The sequence below is a fragment of the Aythya marila genome, assembly GCF_965140915.1.
Source record: "Aythya marila genome assembly, chromosome: 1".
NCBI lineage: Eukaryota > Metazoa > Chordata > Aves > Anseriformes > Anatidae > Aythya > Aythya marila.
In genome coordinates this window covers 20,209,772-20,235,053 of record NC_139042.1, presented here as the reverse complement: position 1 = coordinate 20,235,053, position 25,282 = coordinate 20,209,772, and the positions used below count along the sequence as shown (strand labels likewise).

The following is a 25,282-nucleotide window of genomic DNA, read 5'->3' as shown; positions in this document are numbered from 1 at the left end:
AGCATTTTTATAGATGAGGGTAGAAGTCAGGACATTGCACCACAATTGAAGGAAATACATTATTTTGGCAAAGGAAATTGGAGCAAACTCCATTTCTGCTGGAAGGAACCACAGATCTTTGATGTCCACATAGCATGGATATGACATTTATTTTTAAAGCCTCAACCAAAAGACCTTTCAGAAAGTACACAACTCTCAATTTGTCAGCCTTGGTGGTATAAAAGGATGACTCAAACTTGCTGGTATTTAAACAAGTTGTAATAGAAAATTTAAGTATTTTACATCTACTTAAGTCACGAACCTAACTATTGCATAAGCAATACTTATGAAGAAGCTGCTCCTATGGTTTCAGTTACATTTGGCCAGAGGAACAAAACAGCTGGAAAGCAATTTAAACCCGGTATGGAAAACAATTCCAGTTAAAAGAAATAAATACATCTTGTGTTAATATCTGTAACCAGGAAACTCTGAATGACACTATAAATTTTATATACTTAGCTCGTTTTGAAGAAATACTACTGTATTTATTTTCATCTGTTTGGGAGAAAATAATGGTTACAATCTGGTCGCAACTCAGAAACAGTAGATATTTTAAGCTTCACAGTCGTTTAGAGTTTCTAAAAAAAGAAAATTCTTGTGACAATTCTAAACTATATCTTAATCCCTCCAGATTCACCGGTTTATACAGCACCTTGATAACCCATAGGAGGAACATGGGTCACCAAAGCCTCTAAGGTACCATAGAGTAAGAGGAAGAATACTTCTCTCTACTTGTGAGAGAAATACTCACTTCTTCAGAGAAACTGATGTAACATGTCAGCACTTATTAAGTAATACTTAAACATTACATATTTTTTTCTTCATTTATCGATAGATGTTTTTACCATAAACCCATTTTTGCAAAGAACAGGAGGATATGGCTGCAGGATGAAAATCCTTTATTCCATTGCAAACAGCTACTGTATCCTGTAAAAACATTAATTTGCATACAAAATAGCTAACGTTTAATAGACTTTTATAAAAGTAATTTACCTTTCATTGAGTGTAGTCTGTGAGTGGAAAGCACAACTGTGACTGCTGTGCTCCATGCTACAGGTCTCATCACAGCATAGTGATGGAATCAAGTGAACTGGTCCTGAGGGAATGAAACTTGAGTTAATAATGTTAAATGTGTTAAAGCTGTGTATAAACTTAGTCTCTGTACTCTTTCAAACTTGAGTATTATTTTACTAATTACACTATAATATATAGATTGAGGAAATACTTTTCTTATTGCAAAAAATAGGTTAATTTATACTTTTTAAAATAGTTATTTATAAAAGGCAAGCCCTTCCCCCAGGATTAATACAGATGCCAGTCAAGATAATCTGAATATCCACCTCTTAAATTAATTTACTTTTCAGTTAGGTACATGCAAGAGGAAGTACCACATTCTGACAATTAACATACTAGGCTATTTAAACTTTTGTTCTTGTGTTAAATTATATACATATTAATATCATAAATGCATCTGTTCTGATAGTGCTTCACAAAATCTCAGTGATTTGAATTGCTCAGGTTTTTGAATGTCCTTTAGCGTTAGTATCATGTTCTTACTGTCTGTGAAATCCTTCATACCAATTTAAGTCTCCAAGGCAGATGCAGTGCTATTTTTACCAGAATGAAATGAGATAGACATTTAAAGATTTTAAGTGAATGGTCATTGGAATGAAAACAAAAAAAAAAATCATAACCAAATAACTACTTAGCAATTCTATGTTCTCATTGTGAAATTAGCCTAGGACACGTGGTAGTTTGACTATGTTTGCTTTGCAGTGAAAGCTAAATGTCACAACTCCATTGTTAGATAAATGTTCATCATGAGTTTCTGCTGCTTGTATTACTCCTGTTCCATAAAGTGACTTTTAAATAGACCTAACATACCACATGTCTGTGATGTGCTTCTCTGGCACTGGCAACAAGTTCTGTGGTCATACTCATTTAGTCGTGGTCTATCAAAACATGACAATTCAGACCCATTGTAGTGAATGTCTTGTGATCTCAGAGACCCTTTGGATAAAATGAATAAAAATATATATTAGCAAATGATACCTTTTTTCCTGTTCAGAGTCTCCTATCTTCAAAGAACACTTAAATGTCATAATATACGGCATTTCCATACATTTTCCACCCGAAGGATCCACAATGATGACGGGGTTTGACATAACACAAACCACAGATTTTGCAACAAACCCTACAACAGCTGGTTCAACTACAGCCTCTCATAAGAAGACATCTGCTCTTATTTTGATGATGATTTGAGAGGATATCATATTCACTGTTCTATTTTCTCTGTGGTTAATGATTCTCAGTGATTCCAATCTGAAATTTTCTACATTCAGCCACTGGGGTTTTGTTTATGTTACCTTGAGGAGCTTTATATTAACAGCAGACTTCATTTAATCTGTATAACTGTAGGCCAGGGCAAATGAGTTATTAAATTTCACTAACTGAAGTTTGTATTCACTATGTCTAAATTTTTAAAAACTTGTATTGGAAAGGTTAAAACTTATATTGTCTAAGCTAGGAACAATTCTTACAACTCCCCTCTAAGTCTTTGTATTTTTGTTTGGGCTGTATACAGTGATGACATCAATTCTTCCAAGTTCATATAATTGTTTGACATCCAGGGTTCATTAAAACACTGTCATAAAATATTTTTTAAAATGAAAAATGGGAACTAGAATGCTTTCAACTTTTCTCTTTCTTAATTTAAACTCAGTGCCAGAAAATATTCATGATATGCAAGCTGTTGAATAATCCCATAAAAACGAATCTTTACTGAAAATTCTGCTATTTCCATTGGCCACATTCATTATCTCAACAAGCTCATCAGTATTTTACAATGGCATGTGACACACAAATCTTTCATCATAGTATTTCCATATTGTTATTGCAATTATATAATGACATCCCAGGTTGGATCTCCAATGGTCCAAATATCTCTCTGCAGCGTTTAACAGAATGAATGCAAAACTATTTCTGGACATCTGCACAGTATTTTCTTAGTAGAAGCTAGAACATCTTCATTTGAGCCAGCATATGTGACTGGATATATAGTCTTGGGCTTCTGCTAGCTTGTTCATCTCAACGCTAAACATGTCTGAATGTTGTAGACATGTAGACATAACAATTCTTTTTTTTTTTTTTTAAATTCATATATGGAAAGATTTGTGAACCTAATACCGATATATGAATATTACAAAGAAATAGTAATAACTGGAAACTTACAGCTGGGTTTCTTCTCCATGAATTGCCTCTTACAATAGATAACACAAAGAATAAGAAGAGCCAAGAGCACTGTTGCAAGTGCGCTGCATATAACTGCTGCTAGAGCAGTGTCTCGTGGACTGGAAGCAGTTGATGGGATCTTCACAAGATTTACTTTGGTGGTACCTGAAATGTAATTAAATAATAATTTAAGAAAACTGTAGAATTTCAGGATTATAAGGCTATGCAAATGAAAGTATGGAAAACAGAAGAGGCTCTTAGCACAGAATAAAAAGGATATCCCATCTGCTAATGTATAAGTATTCACATAGGTAATCAATGACATTACAAAAATAAAAATACTAGAAAAATACATTGCAAACTGAGTCATAATGAGTGGAGGAGTATACAATGGCGTTGTCTGTCCATGAGAATGAAATCAGACCTTCATCACGAAAATAAAAACTTTTAATATTGAAAAAGATTTTAATATTGAACACATTTCCCAGTGTCTCGTTGAGAACGCTGCCCACTAGAGGGAGTCAAAATTACGTGAACTTCCCTTCAAAAGGATATTTTCTGAGAGTTGAGGCACAGAAGTTTGAATGCTATCAAAGGTACCATTTTGCTTGGTTGCATGTCATGGCACCATGCACTTCTAGGATCAAATCAAGGATTTCACCAGTGCTAACTTTTTTTTATTCAATGTTAACTTTTAAAAATACAGATAATACCCTTAGTTAAAATTCAACGTATTTACTTTATATCTGTATTACTAAAGAAAAAGGTAGCATTTCTAGCTTTGGCAAACATTTGCTTTTACATGGGAAGTCAAAAAATACTAAAAGTATCACAGGCTTAACTATTGAAGCTATCTTAAATACAAGTGGTCTTTTTAAATTAAATAATTTTTAACAGATTATTAATCTTGATAGTTCATCTGTTTCGATCTATTTTGAAGGCCACATCAATTCAGCAGTATTTTATGAGGAAAGTAACAAAAATTTGAGTATTTCTCTGACAGCAAATTTTTAAAAAGCCACAAACCACATTTTATTAACTTATAAAAGTAAGTAAAACGTGCCTATTTCCACCAGAAAATTCTTGGTTAAAACCTAAAGACCATAATTTCCTAAAAAATAGTCTATGCAGTCATAAGTTTGAATTGGGAGATAAATGTCTGCCAAAGTATGTTAAAATCACTAATCAAGTCGTACATAACTACAACAGTTTGTTATCCTAACTGCAATATAATAACAGCAAGAGAGAACTTGCTTACTTGCTAACTTCATGCCATCAATGGAATTGTATTACTCAGGAATACTTTTCTGAAATAACGATGCTATTTCCTTAACACACATCAAACATGGGCATTAAAGTATTTAAAATGCCATATCACTTTGTTATAATGGTCAGATTGCTTGCCAAAAAGCTAGGTATTTTGAAAATCAACATCATTACATCGAACTCTAAGTCTGCAGACTACTTATATCAAAGAAAACATTAGCTCCTATGAAATAAAAATCCAAAATTAAAACAAAACAAAACAAAAAACAATACACATGCATTACAAAATAAAACTACTGTCAGTCAGATCATTGCTATTATTCACAAGTATGACTATTTAGTTGTTAATTCCTTGATTTGAATGTGAAGAAACCCAAGTGTTATTGCATTTATAGATATATATATTTCTGTTAACCTTTGATTTGTACCACTGTGTTCTACCCTTAGATCAGAAATAAATTTACAGCAGATCTTTTTTTGCATCCTTTTTATTTGCCAAACTGGACTGAGGAAAGGCTTAGAGAGCTGGGGCTGCTTAGCCTGGAGAAGAGGAGGCTCAGGCGGATCTCATCCATGTCCCTAAATCCCTGAAGGGAGGGTGCAGAGAGGATGGAGCCAGGCTCTGCTCAGTGATCCCCAGAGGCTGTGGGGTCTCCTCCTTGGGGATCTCCAAAAGCCACCTGGACGTGGTCCTGGGCAGCCTGCTCTGGGTGTCCCTGCTTGGGCAGGGGGGGCACCAGGGGCCTCCAGGGGCCCTGCCAGCCTTGATCCTTCTGTTTCTGAATTATTAAAAACCAGATCTCAAAACTCATCAATAAAGAGGCTGGTGTCTTCTATATGAAAAAGAAATAGATTTTGAAGCTCTGTCCTTGTACTGCAGTTTTGTAATTTTCCTTATTACAGCAGATGGTGTATTATTTGTATTTCAGCTAACAGAGCAAAATTCCAATTCATGGTTACAGGTACTTTTCCTTCTTAAAAATGATTACCTGTCCTTCTCTTCTATAATTCCCATTATTTACAGAGCTAAGTCCTATGACCTCTTTTCCAGATCTTCATTGTTTTTTTAAAAGAAAGAGCAACCAGTGTTGTAATCTTTTTGTCACAACTTGAATGCCCCTGACAGGAGCATTACAATCTTCCACAGAGAAAACTTTTCACTCAGTTTCTAGGATCCTTGCACCAGTAGCTTTAAGTTTACAGTTTGAAGGGATTGCAGCAATTTCTGCATGGTATGTATATATATCCAGTATATAATTCTGTGAGAAGCAGTGAAATACTGCCAAATTTGTTGGCTTTGGTGTGAAAATTAAGGTCTGTACGTTGATACCAGGTTTTCAATTTGGGACAATTGCCTGAATGAGTATTTAGAAGGTTAAAGACAGTCAGGACATGTATTTAAAAACAAAACAATAAAAAACTATCAGAATGCCTTCAAATATTTTTCATGTCCATCTATCCATCAGTTCCAATGTACCTACCTAAAAGCACTAATCAGTTCCTAGAAATCAACCTTCAGTTAGCAGAAAAAGAGAATTGTTGATTTTGAAAGGAAAAACTGAACAAGATCACTGGAGGTGGAGCTGCTATATACTTGTCTCTTTGTTTGCTCACAAAATCTATTTATTTGTAAGTATAATTATGTATCAGATTTTCCTCTGGGAAATTGCAAATTACATATCTTTCTTCAATTCTCATCAGCAGCCTCCAAGTGGGAAATACAATGATTTTATTTTAAATGGGATGGCAAAAAAGATATATATTTTTTAGCCATCTAGCAACATAAAGATTTATTTTATTTGGCCTTTTTTTTTTTTTTTTAACTTGAGAAAGCAATTTTCTGCTCTTGAGAATGTCTACCACTCATCTTCACCTTCAAAGAACTTTTTAGAATAGCTGCTGTGAGCAGTCCATTGTACTTTAGCTCTAATTATAATGATAGTGATCTTCCCTGCAGAGACCAACACTTCAGAAGTGGATTGCTATTGTAAAAGCGGCCCGTTGGGCATTGCTGAACTCTGCTTTCAGTGTTACTCAGATATGTATGCATTTTCATAAACTCTTTTCAGGCTCACAGACTTAATGGTCCCATTTCAGTAAAGCAAGGAGGTGTATTTTAAACTTGTACTTGCATCTATTACATGATTAAATGACTAACTTTAAATATGTAATTAAACACTGAATTGGACATGATACATTAAGAAAGGAGGGAGGAGGTGCATGCTGTTTTACAGTTCTTGAAACCATGTGCATATTATACATCACAAAAATAAAGTAACAAAAAACTTACTTTATTTAGGGAAAAGATTTTGTATTCTAAGTTTTAGTTCCAACATATTCTGGAAATGTGCTAGTGCTAAATGTGAATTACCCCAAATACCAAGCTGCCTCCTCCATCATTTTGAGGAGTAAACCGAAATACACATTATTCCCCTAATTAAGGAACAGTACATTGTATATGCAAAGGTGTGGCTCTTAAAAGCAACTAAAGTTTTTGTTAATCCAGGGTGGTTAAATAGCAATAGCTCTGCTGATACTGAACATATGAATCCCAGCTGTATTGCTGTAAGGTCTGCCAATAAACAGAACAGTTGATTTTTTAGTCAATGATACCAAGCAACCAGAGACTGGACAAAACATAAAAAGACTTCCTTTATCATTTAGTTCATGTTTATTTTCTCAGATTTTTTTTGTCCTTAGAACTATGATTAGCTACAGTCACTACTGGAATCAGCATGCCTAAAAGGGAGTTTTCTATGGTAGATTAACCATTTGAAAATAGAACATGCAGCACTTTACATTCCTTCCATGGATATAATAAATGACTACTGAAGTTAAGGAGGACAAAATGTGGAATTTTATGTGTGTTTTTTTCTTTTTTTTTTTTTTTTTTTCCCTTTAGAAACTACTATTACCACATCAAGTCAATGTTAACCCAACGAGGGTTCTCAATAAAACATAGCTAATCAAAGCTCCACATAGTGCCATGTTTTACAATCAGGCCTGAAAATAATTTACCAAAGTAAACTAAAATATGGTTTGATACTTGGAATATGGGTATTTCTGCCCAAGAAAGGGAAAAAGAACATTTGTGAACCTTTATGATTTCTGATTGGTTCCAGTTTGCATTATCCATCTTAATTTTACAAGAATTAAGGGCTCAGATATATCCTCAAGTTACAATAATTTAATAAGCTACTGCCTGTCAGCTGAAATGTTTTGGCTATCTGTACGCATGCTGTCGATCCATGGAAAACATGAGGTAATGGGACTTATCTTGAAACTCCTTCATTTTGAAAATAAAAAGTTTAAGACACATTTGTGTTCATTTAAAAGTAAAAACACAATGCCTCTACCTAGTCCTCCACTTTGCTGTCCTATAAGCAAAAGAATGCATTATATATAAACATGAGGTACAGATAAATAAATCAGGTACTACATGTATTATAGGTATGTATGCATAAAACACATGCATAAGGCATACTACTACTAACATCAATGGAAAGCAAGTTGTCCTGAGTATATTCCTAAGCCTTCACAAAAGAAAATACTGCATCCCTTCTGCAGATCTTTCATGTATGAGGTAAGGAACTTTATTACACATTGCTGTTGCAGACTGTGGTAAACACTGAAGAGAATCTCCCAACATCTGCAAAAGGACAGCCATTTGCGTGCATGGCCTACACCCAAAAGTTCATCATGTCAAACCACATCTTTCAAATGTACTCAAACTGCTTACATTAAAGCCTTTAGATTCCAAGTTGGTGCCCTACAATTTTTGTTGTTGTTGTTTTGTTTTGCTGTTCTTGTTATTTTTTAATAAATGCACCAAGATGCCTTAAGGGAGAAAATGACTGTTCAAGTATTTATCCTTTGTTTGGAAATCCTGAAAAATGTGCTTATAAATTGAAATCTTTGAAATTTGATTTATTAATTTCCAAGCCCATTTCTCTTGCACTGTGTTATTTTACAGAACTCCAATTGTTGACAGCCTTTTATGTTTAAAATGGTAGAAAATTACGTTGCGTACATGCATTTGAAATACAGCACTGAATATACACTGCTGTGTCTGTAAGGCACACTCAAATTCTACAACAGGGTTTTATTTCAGTAATTAAGAGATGTTCTTTCTTGGTCCTACCATGGTCATCTAAATTGAAATGATACAAAGGCACAAAAGCAACATTGCTTTATAGTTACAACTTACAGCTTTGAGAACTGTCTAGCAATTTAAAAATATAACGTGACAATAAATTCTCAAGTCACTGGTACCCTCAAATAAATTGAAAAAAAATAATCAGAGAGTAAGAACAATAGCAGAGGAAGTGGAGATATATCCACTATATCACTGCTGAACTATATATCCTTCTGCCCCTCCTACATAATACCACTGGTTACTAATGGGAGAAGATGTTTTGTCTTTCCTCTATAACCAAAAATAGTCACCATGATCCGGTGGCACAATGACTATATTGCTGTTAATATGATATGTTGGTGCCAACTATTACTCTTCTGGCTTTTGCTTCTAGTAGCTCACTTTGTGCCTCTGACAGCTGAGGATGTCTAATACCTATTTTGCATAGAACGCAGTTTCTTTCTCACTTTTTACAAGTGTTCTCATGTTAAATCAGTATCACATAGTGCTTGTGTCAGAACATATGAGACTGCCAAGCACAGCAGAAAACCTGTTTTCCTACTTCATTTCTAACCTGTAGGCTTACCCAAATTCTTTTCCATGTTTTGGAAAGCAATGTTTGGGAACAAAAATATAAAATTTTAGGATAATCTCCTGTTCAAATCCAACTAGAGAATGCCAGTGCTTACGCTTATCTTCCCTCTTTTAAATCAAAAGTGGTTAATGACTGCCATTCTGACAAACTTCTCTCTCCTGGTGTGATGTTGGAAAGTAAAGGGGCTTTGCTGTTTTTGGATAAATGCTTAAAATACTCTAAGGTATCTAGAATGGGTAAATACTGAACTTCAGAAAATCTGCTTGAATTCCAAGTTATCACAAATTTTGACATTTGAGGCAAATGAAGAAATAGCTGATAAGCCCTCTGCCAACATCTTAGTAATGACAACTACTGCAGAACTGATAGCACATAATATGTGCATCAAATCTTAAGAAACTATTTTTACTACACAGGGAAACACCCTTCACACAAATACCACTTTGAATGGTGTGTACCATTGATTATATGATTGGCATGCAAAATGCAGGATTGAAACTTTCTCTTCCTGTGGAATGTGCAAATTTTTTTCCCTGGATGTGTCACAATCTTTCAGACATAAATCTTGCTGCATAGGAATTTTTCTTAAAAATCTCAGGGCTGTAACAGTTTGTTCTTGCATCAATCCCACATCAACCCCAGCTATGAAAGTTGCTTTGGTTTTTCAATAGAGACAAAAATATCTGTTTTATACCCTGGATGTACAGTCCCATTTCATCTTCAGAATTACCAAGTTAAAGAACAAAAATAACCTGGTGCAATTTTTGAGTCAGTTATGTCTGTTTAGGACAGTTACATCATTAAAGCTTACAGTTCAACTAGCCGATGTTACCACGACTGAAAAAGTTACAGAAGAAAGTTACTGAAAAGTTACAGAAGACATGAAAAAGAGAATCAGAAGTGAATGATGCAAAGGATGGATCCACAACTCTTTCAGGAAATACAAGATATTCTTGACTGCTGGTGTTAGAATATTAATTTTGCTTGCATAGGAAGGAAGGAAGCTTATTGAGTTCAATGAGTTTTAGTTGAGATAACTGGAGGGCTGGTTTCTTTTGGCTCCGACGAATTATTCTGGAGTATGTTTAACTTTAACTTCTGCATGGACACAGTAAAACAATTAAATAGTGAAATGTGCAGGGAAAAAATATCTTCCACAATTGGCCAAATAAACTGCTACAACAATTTCTTTTAAACCACTAGTCAGGGCATTGCACAGACTTCAAGAATTGATTCTCTGTGACTAAGCTAGCCACTCAACAGCCAAGCCACGCAGCGTGCTTTACCATGCTTTATACAGACTCCGGAGGCAATTCTGCAATACAATTTGGATAACTGCAACACAATTTGGACAAAGGGCATCGCTGTCCAAAACATGAAATAGTGAGTTTTGGAGAACAGAGTGACTCCTATTGTCATGACTAAGTGAGCACTATTAAATTTATCTTGGCATTGTCCTTTCTAAACTTCCTATTAATTTTCTGGTAACTCTAAAAAGCAACTAGAATTGGAAAAAATGCACAATAAAACACTGACTTCTGTTGCAAGAGCTACAGTGGCCATGGAATATGGGTTGTGACTGCTGCTGGAATGGAAATCTTGTTATTTTCCTTGATACAAATGCATTTGGTTTAGAAAGACCTACATCAAAGCAGGCTCCTGTATTCTTAGTTTTCAGACTATTCTTATTCTTTCACAAAATTCTGCTGTGGTAATCTTAAAATACTTCATCATAAGAAAACATGAGCAGATGATGGTAAGGCTGTGGATGTACATGTCCCAGAGTGACAGAAGGGGATGGACTTCTGGAAACATGCCATTCCTCTATCAGTCATAAAAAGATGAGAGAAAAGGCTCTGTGGCTTTCGGTTCCACAACGCTTGTAGAAGTCATCCACAAAAGCAGACCAGGAGTTTGCACTGCCTAGAGATATAGTATTTTCAAGTGGGTAACTACTGCCATTACATGTTTTCTGGAAGAAGAGACGAAGACCGTATCCCCACTGGAATTTAATCATACATGCAGTAGTTAAATGACAATAGCATGCATGTACATGTATAAATGGAGCATTAGCATGGCTGAAGATTGTTTCTTTAGCTAACAGAGATTAACCTACTTCCAATAATCAGAAGTATAACAACATTGTGAACTGCACATACACGGGCTACAGACCTGTATTAAAAGGTTCAAAGTAGATCTCAGTTGCTGACCTTGTAGAGTGATGCATGGACGGGTTTTCAGTATGGATTGAAACATGACAGAGTGGAAAGCTCCTTCCTGTAGTCATGACCAGACAGGCAGGATCAAAAGCTGACTGAGTAGCTATGACCCATCTTTGCTAGCACCTGGCCAGGGAATACACGTGCTCCTCCAGGCACATGTTGCTGAAAGAGTATGGATTTCAACATACAAGTAGGTATACACTTGGCATGTACACCCCCAATCACTGAAATGAATACTATCTGTATTTATATAAATACCAGTAAAGCAAGAATTGAATCGTAAATGAGTCATAAAAGAGTTTTTGTCTCCCTCTTCAATCAGATTTCTAACATTTCTTTTCTAACACAATTATTTCCTTGTGATGGTTCAGCCATGGGAAAAACTTGCATGACAAATGCAGGCTTGTATTCTAACTTTATTAATACAGACTTTGACAAACATTGTTAATAAGCAGACATTTTCAAGAGCTATGCCTTTTTTTTTTTTCTTCTTTCTCGAAAAACGTTTTTAAATATTGAAGACAGAAGTATTCAGCTACCTTTTGCTTAGCAAATTACTAATTTTGCTTAGTAATAAGATTACTAGATTGGCTAAATCATCTAGTCCAGAATGCTTGGAGCTTCAGCAGTGATGTGAAAATTCAGTAAAATTCTGGTACCAGGTACAAAAATGAAATCATAAACCCGATGGTTAGAGCCCAGTCTTCAAAATTTCTGTAACGTACTAACATTTTTGTTACTGCAGATGAAAACAAGGAACAAAACCAACATAAATGCTAAAGAAATTCTTCTAGCTGTTAGAAATCCCATGTAGAAAGAGCCTACTTCTAAGACATGATTAATAAATTTGAGCACTGAAAGAGATACAGAAATGTGTATTCTAGCATCCAGTTTGAACAGCGACAAAGGACTCGATCCTTTGGAACAGGTTTTAAGCATACAGAAGTTAAACCTTAACATTTGCAATTTTTAAATTCAATGTCTCCGTCCAAGAAACTGTAGTCCTGGATTAGGCCACACACCTCCCATATAGTCTGAAGAAAAAGTTAAACACAGAATAGACGGCAAGAGTCATCACACTGAGTAACGTTATGCTTAATGTCACCATGCTCAGCCTACTTATAAGGAAACATGGAGGATTATTAACTTTTTTCTTCCATAATTTATCTAGAGTGGCTGAGAAGGGTTTCCATTATCTCTTAAAATTGCTGAAAACAAAAAAGCTATGACCTTACTTTAAAATTAAATTAAAAGTATGTGGGAGAAGTCATGAACAAGGCTTGTAAATCCCTTCAGATACAGCTTTTGAAAGAAGACGTAATGATTGGATTTCTCCCTTTGGTAAAGGGCTCTTAAGCTTTTACTAAGAAGCACAAGACTGAAGTTCAGCTGCATCCTCTGCCACTTCCCTAGAAATGTTTTAGCCACTAAGTTATTAACTGTTCTGGGTAAAAGCTTACTTCACCTCTGCAGTTGAATTTGCCCAGTCATAAAACTTCAACAGAAGTAGTAAGCCCCCCTCTTAGAGCAACCAACATTCACGTGAAATGTATTTGTGGAATGTAAAAAAAAAAAAAAAAAAAAGTAAACCATACTCAAGCCTGCACACCACTGAGGTTTCTCCTGTTTATGATTATGTCAGAACCTAGTTTAGATTAAGCTCTCCAGGCAAGGCAACTACTTCTGTTTTTTTTGTTTTTTGTTTTTTTTTTTTTTTTAAGAAATACAACCACTAGACATTTTCATGTACTGGGGGAAAAATACGTTTTTACTGTGGAAAACAGTGAATTGATATAATTAAGACTGTTTCATAATACTTACAACTGGGCTGAATTATGATTCTAAATTACGGTGGAAGTTAAGGGTTGCATAACCAACTCTACTAATATTTTCTAACTTTATGTTCAATTTTGTAACCTCCAGATTTTATAAAAACACTTTTTTTTGTATGCAATCTGAAATACATAGGATTAAATATAAATTTTCAAAATTTTATAACATACACCCTTAACATCTGTAGAAGCTGGACATTCATCACCAGCTTATTTTAATACTGCAAATATCAAAGTAAATTTCATTATTTACTGCAAAGAAACTTAACTATTGTGTAACAGAAAGCATGCACGTGAAGACTACAGTACAGATGAAAAAGCTGTGGCTTTGAAGTCAGAAATAATAATAGCTTATATAAAGCAGTTTTAATTTACCACTTAAAGCTTTTGGGATAAAGTAAAGTCATACAGAACAAAAGGCTGCTGCATACAAGCTCCTTACTTTGCTATTTTACCTAAGCTGAGATGTAACATCTCCCTGCTTTTATAGAAGTCAATAGAAATTAGTCATACAACACAGAAGACACTCTGAAAGGTTATCTTTGAAAAATCAAGCTCTGTTGGTGAGATTCATGTGATCAAAGCAAACATCTGTATGTGAGTGGGTCACCTGAACATTCTCTGCACAGTGAGGCACCAGGGAAGACTCCTTTAATGTTCAGTTAATCCAATTTGTTCTAAACAACATATTGGGTCTATGTGGCAAGGGTTTGGTAGCAGTAGGGCTGCAGAGATGCTCTGTGAGAAGAATCCAGAAACTGTTCCATGTCAGGTCAGAGCCAGCTCCAGAAGGGATCAGCTAGTGGCCAGAGCTGAGCCAGTAAGAAGAGATGGTCGTGTCCTTGGAAAAACAGATTTTGGAAAGGGACCCCCACCCAAAACAAAACAAAAACACTACACAACAGCAGCTGGGAAAAAGGGGTGAGAAATGAGAGAGAAGCAGCCCCTGGAGGTGCTCCAGGCAGGCAGCAGCAGTTCCCCTACAGCCTGTGGAGAGGCCCCTGGTGGAGCAGGCTGTCCCCCTGCAGCCCATGGGTCCCACATGGAGCAGATCTCCACGCTGCAGCCCCCCCATGGGTGGAGGAGCCCCCGGTGGAGCAGGTGGATGTGGCCTGGAGGAGGCTGCGGCCCATGGAGAGCCCCCGCAGGAGCAGGCCCCGGGCCGGAGCTGCAGCCCGTGGAGAGGAGCCCACGCAGGAGCAGGGGGTCTGGGGGGAGCTGCCGCCCACCTGTGGGGGACCCGTGCTGGAGCAGTTTGCTCCTGGGGGATGGACCCCGTGGGACAGAGCCGTGTGGGAGCAGCTCTTGAAGAGATCACGACCAGTTTGGGAAGGACAGCATTTTGTGGGAGGGACCCCAGGTGGAGCAGGGGCAGAGAGTGACCGTGAAGGAGCAGCAGAGATGAAGCTTCAGGGACTGACTGCAGTCTCTACTCCTCGTTCCCCTGCACCACTTAGCAGAGTTAGCAGAGGGTGGATGGAGGGAAGGTGTTTTTAGTTTGCTTTTAGTTTCTCCCTGTTTTAATCTGCCAGTGATAGGCAATAAATCATATTAATCTCCCTATGCTGAGCCTGTTTCGCCCATGATGATAATTGTTGAGCGATCTCCCTGTCCTTATCTCAACCCATAAGCCCTTTTCCATCATGTTTTCTCCCCTTTCCTCTGTGGAGAGGGAGTGAGAGAGCAGCTGTGGAGGAGTTCAGCTGCCCAGCTGAGTAAAACCACCACACACACACTTCCCTTGATCTTTTCTCACCACTGAATATAGCGTGAGCCTAAGGCCCCCAGCTTACAGAGGTAGCCATTAGAGATAACCACATTCAGGAAGGAGGCATCCTGCTCTGGGTTTGTCAAATAAGGCTGCAGGGTTTTGGACACATTTCACTATTTTGGCTTTAATCTCCCTCCTTCACTTCACTAACTGTATAACAGACACTGTATCGTTTTACATCACTGTTCTATTGTGAAGATAAATTCAATAACAACCGGAAAGTTTCTAATGACCGCTTTACTGTGGAAAAAAAACACGCAAGGGCCCAGCAGTAATTAGTAACTCAAATTCTGCATGGAATATAAAATAACGTATGGTAAATAAGGCCACACATAGAATTAAGGGTTTGGCCTAGCCTGTGCTTTAAATGAATAAAGACACAGTGGGAAATAACATATACAATAACGTAAATAAAACCGGTAGCAGTGACTATATGCGAAGGAACCAAATTAGGGTTGGAGGCCTTTAATTCTAGCATATACCAACTTTGTCAAGGTTACTTTTCTTAGAATGGGGGCTTTGGTTTGTAAGAAATATTTCAAAGAGTCAGAAAAGTATTTTTATTATGTTTTTTAGTAATCTTATGCATCAAGAATGAAAAAATTGTAATCTAAAAAAACCTCATTTTCCTCCTTAAAAAGGTCAGCAGAAGATCAGATGGATACAATCACTCAATGTGGAATTTGCAGTTTTCCTCTAGCTTGATATTGGCAACTCACTGAAAACAAAACAAAACAAAAAAAACCTCTAACTTCAGAAGTCTAAACATCTATAGATAAAGTCAGAGCTACTCACCTTAGTCTCTCTTTATAAAACACAGCTAGAAATAGAAATCTCCAGAGAAGTGGTTTGCCTGAAATGACTTCACGGAACCACAGGCTTGAAGGACTACTTAGTGTCAGTTATGGCACCTTACCTTAACTGGCTCGCCTGAACTCTTGAGGTACTTAAGTCTCTCCACTGATTATCAGTGGGAGATGGGGCTGACAAATTCAGTGTTAAGCATGAGCTTTTATATACCTAAATTAGGGTGCATGAATCCACCCTAAATTTCTACATACAGATATGGTAGCTATAAATACATGTACATTCAGTAGCATGCATGTTCATTTTTAATACTGGACTTAAATGAAACATTATTAAAACTGGTGGATGCAACCTTTTGCTTAAGAAAGAGACGGTCTCTTTTTAAGAAATAGTCACAGCCTACACCTCAGAAAAAGGCACACATCACTGCCCAAAATAACACATAGGACTGCTCTACGATCTTTGTAAAAGAGTTGGTTGGCAGGGCACCGCTTTAGCATAAGTAAACCAGAAACAGTAAGAACGTGTGAGGCCTATCACCGGAAAAGTTAAAGGGGAGCAAAGCAGAGAACAACTGGAATCAGCAAGTGATCGGTAGGCACACGCTAGAGCCTCCTTCTATTAGTTCATTTTCAGTTCATGAGGTGTTAGTTTATAATGAATCATCACTGGTAATGCTCTTAGTGCATGACTCTTGTTTTAAGGCTATTGCATCTTACACTATTTCCAATACATTCCAGTCCTCCGGGCCATTCATTTCCTCTGGAGTGATACTTCAGTGCTGTTACGCTTTTCAATGATTTTCTTAATGGATGGTTGGCAATATCGAAAATTTCAGCCTAGATGAGTTCCTTATTTTCCACTTAAAAAACAAAACAAAACAAACTGTAGGAGTAACAGCCTACACATTTTGGAGCCAAGCAACATAGCCAATAGTATCTACCAGCACAAACCAGGATAAAAGAAACAACAAACATGCATTTGTTTAACAGTATTTTATGTTCACATCAGTCACAATTTCAAAGCTGTGTACCCAAAAGCCACAGCAACCCGCAGTGTTTATATGGAAGGCGCCAAAGCTCGGTGCTGTTGAAGTGGTGTTAATGCAACCATTTCCAGAATTAGCTAGGGTCATTACATAAAATAAAACTAATATTTTCAGTCTGAATATAGCTTAAAAGCATGATATTCAATTAATACATTTAAAGTAAAGATGTTTCTGTAATTAGAAAAATGACAAAAAGTCCAATGAAAAGTTACCAGAAAGCTGTAACTGCTACTTATTTTTTCAGATTATCTTCAAACACAACGAAGTAAAAATTAACTGAAAAAAAAAAAATCAGCTCTACCACAATGCATGTAACACTGCAATAATTTTGATCAACCTAAGTTTCCACGTTAAATAAGAACCTTGCAAACCCCCTGTATACAATGAAAAGAGAATTACTTTTAGCCACTGCAAGATTGAACTAAAGGGCACCTAACTACATTAGTAAGTACACAAGAAAAAATGAAATCGTACTTATTCAGTACAGGTCAACGATTAGCCCCTTCTCTGTAACTCAGGAATTTCAAGTTCACTTTAATCTAGTGTAATTGAGCTAACCAGCTCTTACATTAAAAAGTAATGATTAAGTTAAATTTCTTGCAGACATTCTGTACCTAAAACAAACATTCCGTATGCCTCTGGCAAAGAAGGATACTAATTATAGGATTGACTCATAAGATGAAAGGTTGCACAAGTTACTACTAGAAACAAAAGTATGGTAAACTGGTTTGAAAAAACATATTGAAATTCTCATACTCTGCAGTTAAGATGAGAATTTTGTTTTGTAACTGTACTTAACAGTGTCTAGGAACAAAACTAAATATGCTTGCAAACTGCTTGTTCTTATTTTATGTGAACAAACCAGAAGTGAATATTGCAACTACAAAGCTCATCATCTACAGCCTAAGGAATTTTTTAACCTAGTAAAAAAAACAGCTCTCTACAAGTTTTTTTTTTTTTTTTTTTTTACTACACAAAAACATGCAAAACCAAGTATTTTGGTCACTCTCAATTTGCTTCTGTTATATAAAATATAAAATGCATATTTCAAGGGTTCATTGCATTATCAGGCAATGAAACCCTAACTTAACTCTTCATGCAACACTTCAGTCCCCGATTTAAAAGGAATCATGAAAGAAACGCATCATCAAGGCCCCAGACATCTGTGGGGAGGGATACACAAGTTCAAAAGCAGTTTTGTATTTCAAACTGAAGCTTCCACTGGGATTAGCAGGCAGGGTTGCCAGCTGTGAGTTAGAACAAAGATAAAAATTCTGGGATTCTGCCCTATACGTTACCATGTATTGATTCAATATAACCTTCTGAATGCCAGATGAGCACCACTTATGTAAACTTCTATTAACAGATGAATGAGCTTGTGATGTGAATTAATTAACTAAACAGAATGTGATTCAATTTATTTTAAAATCATACGCTGACATTTCCATTTTAATCTCAAGCTATGTATTTTTCATCATCCTACAGAAAGCAATGAGGTATGTATGCTCAAAGAGATTTACATTGGAATTCTGTGCTCTTAAGTATATTAATACGTACTTTAGCAGATAAAACGGGATTACGCATAATTAGTGAAATTCTCATGCTGAAACTACAAAGCCAATGCCTTTCAGTGCAATTCAGCTTGGTCCAATATAAACTCAACTTTAAACAATCTGCTTAAAACTTTACTGGATTATGCTCATATTGTATATATTACATTTTCACAGATTATGAACAAATAGTGTTGCAAAACAGTATTCCACTCTTAGTTTATTGTATGATTTCCATTTGTACAATGTAAATCATTTATATTACCTTTATTCACTCCAAAAATCATTTAATGATTAAATTGCTAACTGCTTTCTACTAACAGTAACCTAGATCAGAGTAGATAATAAAAAATCTACTCTAATATAAAAATTAAGGTTTCAAACTTGTAGTCTTCAAATTTTCCCTTTTCCCTCCACGACCATAACAAATAAGTATTTTCAAGAGGTCCAGAAACTGCCATTTTTTTTTTAAACATTGATTCCCTTTCCCATTAAACATTTCCCTTTCCCTTTAAACATTGATTTCCCATTGATTTCCTGATTTTCTGCTGTTGAAGAATGTGGTAAGAACTTATGCTACAACCTTCTCAGTATAGGCACTAATGTAGCTCCCTGTGCGCTATTAGATCACCTGTTCTTGTAAAAACAGAAAATTCCTCATTTGAGGTCTCTGTCAGGATGGACAGATATTAGTCATCAGGGCCAAGAGTTTTTAAAAGGAATAATACATGACAAAATTGCTGTATATACGGTGTTCACTTAGGAAACCAAACTGAAGAAGATATAATTCTAATTTTATGTTCCTTAAGTTAGATCTTTAAAATATGAGGTGTGCAGTAATACTTTAACCTACTACTCCTACTCTGAAATTATTTTTAGCAGACAGAAAAAACAACCGTTGCTCTTATGGGCCACTGACAACACCTTCAGTACATTTCAAACATTTAAGTACTAAAATCAATTAAAGACAAATTATCTGTTCTCAGAAACATGACCTTAAGTGCATAGAACTGTACCCAGTTCTTGAGGAAGGAATTTATCCAGATTATAATTCTGAGCTGTATTGGATTAATCAGCAGAAAGAATCCATTTCAGTACAACATATTCATTTGGGATGAAGATAGCTCACTGGTTGAAATGAAAGGCAGATGTAAGGGAAGATAAGGCTTTGAAACTCTGACAATCTTAATTTTTAGCTTATTATCAATGACAATCACAAACTAAGATGACAAAACACACGTGTGAACTAATAACATTCCTTGTAAAATACTCTAAAAGAAGGAGGAAAATGCTTCCCCCCAAGAAGAACGCTAAACTGCCAGGAAGGAAAATTCTTTCACAGTATGATGTGTGCATTAAAGAAATGATCCATATACTTGACGATAACCAGCAAACACTCTGACAGGTGTTCAGCCAACAAACCCAATTCAGCCAAATCCAAGTGGATTCAGAACTTAACTGATACAGATGTAGAATGACAGATAAAGTTTGGCTGTCAGCAAGAAACCAATTCCTTTCCTACCTATAGCCTCTTACAGTCTCAGGGACATCTGTAAGGGTCAATCAGCACATATGGGTGGGACATAAGCCCACCAATTCTGGAAGAGGAAAACTTCCAGCAGCCCATCTGTGGCACATCACAATCTTACACAAAGTAAAAAGACATGAAAGACCTAGTAAGTGTTTTTTGTTGTTGTTTTGTTGGAAGACCTAAGGCATTCTTCAGCTACCTATAGTAGTGATCTTCACAGGTCTGTGCCATCAGATAGACAGTAAACTCTGAATCCTGGAAAAATACAAATATCTTAATTGGCATATTAAGATAAAGAGTGTTCTACCTCTTTTTTTAATCACTTACTAGCATCAACAGCATTTTGCGTAAAGTGTATATGCATGACTGCCCCCAGGTAAAATGAAGGAGTGTTATTACCAGACATAAAAAGCATAACTTTTACTTTTGCCAGGACAAAGTGAGCTTATTATATTGCTTATTTACTTAAAGATGGATGGTATTCACCGTCTGTGCTTCAGTTTGGGCTTCCTTCTTCCATTAAGTAGATCTCTTTATGATCAGACAGATTTCACATTCAAAACCCTCTGTTCACTGTGAAAGTTTCCATCTACATTTTGACCAAAATAAATTTTCACAACACCACAATTAAGGATGTTAGATGGACAGTGTGTGAAAACAATTTAACAAATAACGTTTTCCTTAAAGAAAAAACACAAAGCTATTATATGTAACAAATGGAAAAAATTAACAATTTCCTTCAAAAATGAAACAAATAAAAGGGGGAGTCAAAGCACATCCTTTTGTAGCACCTCCAGAAATAAATATTACCAAGCTGTATGTGTTAAATCTAAATTTTACTTAGCTTTGCCTTGTTATTGCGAAGTCTATGTTAGCAAACCATACCTTGATCTTGCATATGCCACAGGAACATTTGTTTTTATCTCAAAGGCATTTTGTGTTTTTAAAAATCCTCAGAAAATATTTTTAGAGAACTACAGATGCAATTACAATAAAAGAAAGAGAAAAAGATCATTTTCTGAGTGAAAATGATATAAAACCATACCAGCTAATATGAGAGAATTGTCTTTTCGTGATTTTTTTTTTATAATGATTTGTTCCCTAATGTGCAGGATTACTCCTAATGCATTGAACTTCTCCAGTTCAATAACTCTTACTTTAGAATGTATTCCTAATGCTCCCCTTAAACTTCCATCCTATCATTCATAAACAAGTTTCTGGAAAACCATGAATTGCATCATACTTTCCTTCCTGTTGACCACATTTTTTCTTCTTCAGAAAAAAATAGATGGGGTAAACTCCTTACGTGTTTTTTTCCCTTTTTTTTTTTTTTTTGATATGCATTCATTTTTGCTAAAATTTGCATACCCTTTACGCAGCTTTACTCATCTTTTTTTTTTTTTGCCCCAAACTTCTGATGAATATTACCAACAGACCTACTTACTATGATCAGTCTTACTGCATCCAGTAGGACAAAGGTAGTGAGAAGCAGAACAGGGGACTGCCCATTATTTGAGATTAAAGAGCAGAATAATTGAAATAGAAAGTCTGACCCAGTCACCTGTGCTTCACACAAGCAGGAAGCAGGGAAGAAAGCTGGGCTGATTAGTCAGAAAAATCATTTAAATGGAAATTAATCATTCACTAACTTGCAGCTTTACTTTAAGAATCCAATTGAATCTCTTAACTTTATTTGAACTAATTTCCATTCAAGAAAAGAACAGTGTTATTGGTAAACTTTCATTAGCATATCCAAGCAGCAAAGATAAGTCATAAGTTCTTAGAACAACTGAGCTATATTTGGACCATTCATTTGATAAAAGCTTGTAACTAGGATCACAGAAAAGACAGATCCTGCAATGCTAAGCATTGCACTGTCTATGCTGCATACACAACGCTGGGAACCTACTTATGATATAAGCAGTGATTACACATTCAGTCAATGCAATAAGGAAAGAATCCTGGACTTTTTGAGGCTTGAAAGTTATATTCTGAACGCAAAGTTACAGAGAAAAGGATTCCCAGCATAGAAAAATATTACAACCTGATTTGCCAAGTTTGGCATCAGAATACACAGTAGATCAGATGGTCCTGAGATGGGTGAGAGACTTTTCTGTTTGTAGATCCTGATAGCTTCAGTGCCATGAGGGCACAAAACTGCTCAATGCAGCAAAAATTTTTGGATGACTACTGAGGAGTACAGAGAACAACATGGGTACCTCCTTAAACTCTGATTCCATTGCGTCTTTGATGGACTATGATACGGATTGAGATCTGTCTCTTTCAATTAGGCCCCTATTAAGAGCATCCTAAATTCCATCCTAAATAAAATTTCACATGTGAAAAGAAATTTAAGTCACACTTGAGGTAGCAAGCACTAAAATAAAATAAATTAAATACGTGACTGACTACTATCAAGCCAGATAGCAAGAGCTTCAATGAAAATCAGAAAATTTCAAACACTTATTAGAACTGCTGAAATTCTTCAGGTCACTGTCCTACCATATAGAGCTCTCATAACAGCAGGAATGATGTATTAAATACATCTGTTCTACTGAAGTTACTAACTAGTATGGGAAATAAGTCATCAGAACAGCTTTCACACCTACAGCTTTACAGCACTGAGCTGTATTGCAGCTGATTGGAAGTCCTTCTGATAAAACAGGTTTTCCTTTGTAAAGACAGAACTGCATGGAACAAAATGTTCAAGGGTAGTGCGCAAGAAAGCGGACAAAAGTCAAACAGCTTAGACTGTCTGGAAATGTGGGCTTTCAAGTTCTGATTCCTTGGTAAACTCTCTGCCTAGCTACACAGAAATTCTGCTGTATTTGGGAGTTGTAGTTCCTTGACAGGGTTTCCTAAATCCTCCAGCTTATCACAGGAATCCACAAATCCAGGCTGGTATCACTTTGCAAAGCAACATGGGATGCTTTCTTAAGTAGTTAAAAAATGCAATGTCATTTCAGTGTTTTCACATAAAATTTTGTTCTATGGGAAATTCTTTTTTTCCCATGAAAATTATCCTCACCTTTTTTAATTCCTCCTCCCCCCTCAAGGAGTAGATGGTGGATATAAGTGAGGGAAACTTCTATTTCTGTCCAGGTGTCTGTCTATTACCTGTAGTACCTGCTTAGTGATAAATATCTACACAGTGAAGTACTTCTATAGATAGAGGCATAGAAATGAAAGGTACAAACAACATAAGTTACTGAAAATAGGCTGGGAATGTATATGCAAAAAAAAAAAAAAAGCTATTATCTGATCTAGGCAAGGAGAAAGTTTTGGAAAGTGATAAAATCATGATATGAACCTACATTTTCCCCTCCATTAACTGTTTCAGAACTACTGTAACTGATTTTGGTGGTAACGCCTCTGTTACTAGAAGGCAAAATCTGCCTCCTCTTGGTTTATAGCTTGTTGTTTTGGGAGGAACGCCCAGTGTGCAAAGCAAACTGAAGATAGGAAAAGGAGCTGTTTGACTAAGTTGTATGATGTGAATCTTTCCCCAGTGGGTCAGAACCGTTGCAAAAATTAATGCCAAGAAAATGAAAGCATTTAGGCTCTCTAGGTTAACTCCCTTTGATCAATGATGAGTGAAAGAAATAACACTGTAATAAAACTTTATAAGACATGAAGAGCAATTCTCATCTTTCTGAAACACCTAGTCAAATTTGTTTCAGACTTCCTGAAGGTAAGTCACCCTACCATCAGGTCACATATGGAAAATATCAGACGGACTTGTTACATTTTTACAAAAGTATACAATTCAATTATGAGATAATGGAAAGCTAATGTCTGTAATAAAAGAGTACTGATATTTTTAAGCTAGTGATGCTATTAGCTTTACTTAAATTAGCTGTCAGTCCTTATGACTTTTGTGAAAGGCTTATACAACATCCCAGCTGCTTTCTATCTATCACAGTGTCCAACATGGACAAGAGGATTATGAGGAGACGCTATATGTCACCTCAAAACCACTGAAATACAAAGGACATACATGTTGAAATAGAACCAAATAATTAAGATTGGTTTTACTTGTTACATACTTTCAGATGCTGATTTCCTACCATGCACATGATAATGCCCACCTCCAAAAGCTGCTTTGCATTAGTAAAATTAAGTTCACTATATAAAGCAACCAAATAAGAGTTAAAGAAAAAACTTAATAGTTGGCAAAACGTTATCTGGAGTCCCACACCTTTCAAATCACAATATTCTGTAAACATAGAAAAGAACAATATGACAAAATGAAAATTCCACTACGTAAATAGAAGAGCTAGTGTGGAACTGAATGTCATCCAAAAATTACTCAAGATAAAATGCTATATTTATTTCTTTGACATAAGAAGAATTCCCACTGTCTCTACTTCCCTGGATTTTTTTTTTTAACCACTAGCAAAAGCATTTTATAGAATACATACATGTAGCCAGCAAGCTTCCATTAATTGCATGCTACCCCCATTAATTTATCATGCATTTTGCCACCCTACAATATTCTGCAGAATGTAACTTCTAGCTGTCTGTCTTCTGTGCTGAGCTACTTTGCTCTGAAGTAGTCCTAGTACATCCCAAAGATCCATTACATCCATGTGAAAGTTTACAGAATCACAGATCCTAATCTTGTAAATTCAAGTAAGATTTATACCAAATCTTACTTTTATTATATTATCTATGTTTAACACCAGGACGAAGGAAATGCTATCCAATTTTAGCCCTTAAATAGTATCTTTCATTACTGAAACAATGAAAGAGTGGGATTCAGCTGCAGTTTGGACACCTATGATTAATTCTCAGAAGAGATTATTCTGTAATCTCAGAAAAAAAAAGAAAAAAAAAGAAAAAAGAAAAAATCCGTAGGAGAAAACTGTGAAGGGAGCTTTTCAACCTTAGTGGAAGTGCTCAAAATGTTGTACAGGTCCTTAAAAAAAGAAAATTTAACGTAGATGAAATACAAATGCTTAATATAAGAACGTAATGTTTTCACTATGATCTGCTATATGCATTGTCTCAATGAGGTATGATCCTTACTTTTATTCTTCATCTTAATAAAACTTTTTTTTTTCAAGTTTGAAATTGCTATTGGAGATATTCTTTATATTTGAATCTACTATCACTGAAATCAATATCACAAGACGTGGCTCATGACAAAAATAGTAGCATATTTTTATCTGAGTGCAGGATTATTTCAAACGCACATGATGTTACCATCAAACTGCAGATATTTCCACTGCTGTGATTTATTCAACAAAACATTT

The 25,282-nt window shown here is 35.9% G+C and overlaps 1 protein-coding gene across 3 annotated transcripts in view; it reads right to left on the bottom strand.

Moving 5' to 3' along the window:
• TNFRSF19 (TNF receptor superfamily member 19) overlaps positions 1-25,282 on the bottom strand; it is a 62,907-nt gene that overhangs the window by 6,253 nt on the left and 31,372 nt on the right. For all 3 annotated transcript variants that reach the window (XM_082784705.1, XM_082784706.1, XM_082784704.1), the window contains 3 exons: positions 3,271-3,435; positions 1,924-2,049; positions 1,033-1,135 (listed from right to left, as the gene is read on the bottom strand). In XM_082784705.1, coding sequence (XP_082640831.1) covers positions 1,033-1,135; positions 1,924-2,049; positions 3,271-3,435 — 394 coding nt within the window. The remainder of the gene's footprint in view (positions 1-1,032; positions 1,136-1,923; positions 2,050-3,270; positions 3,436-25,282) is intronic.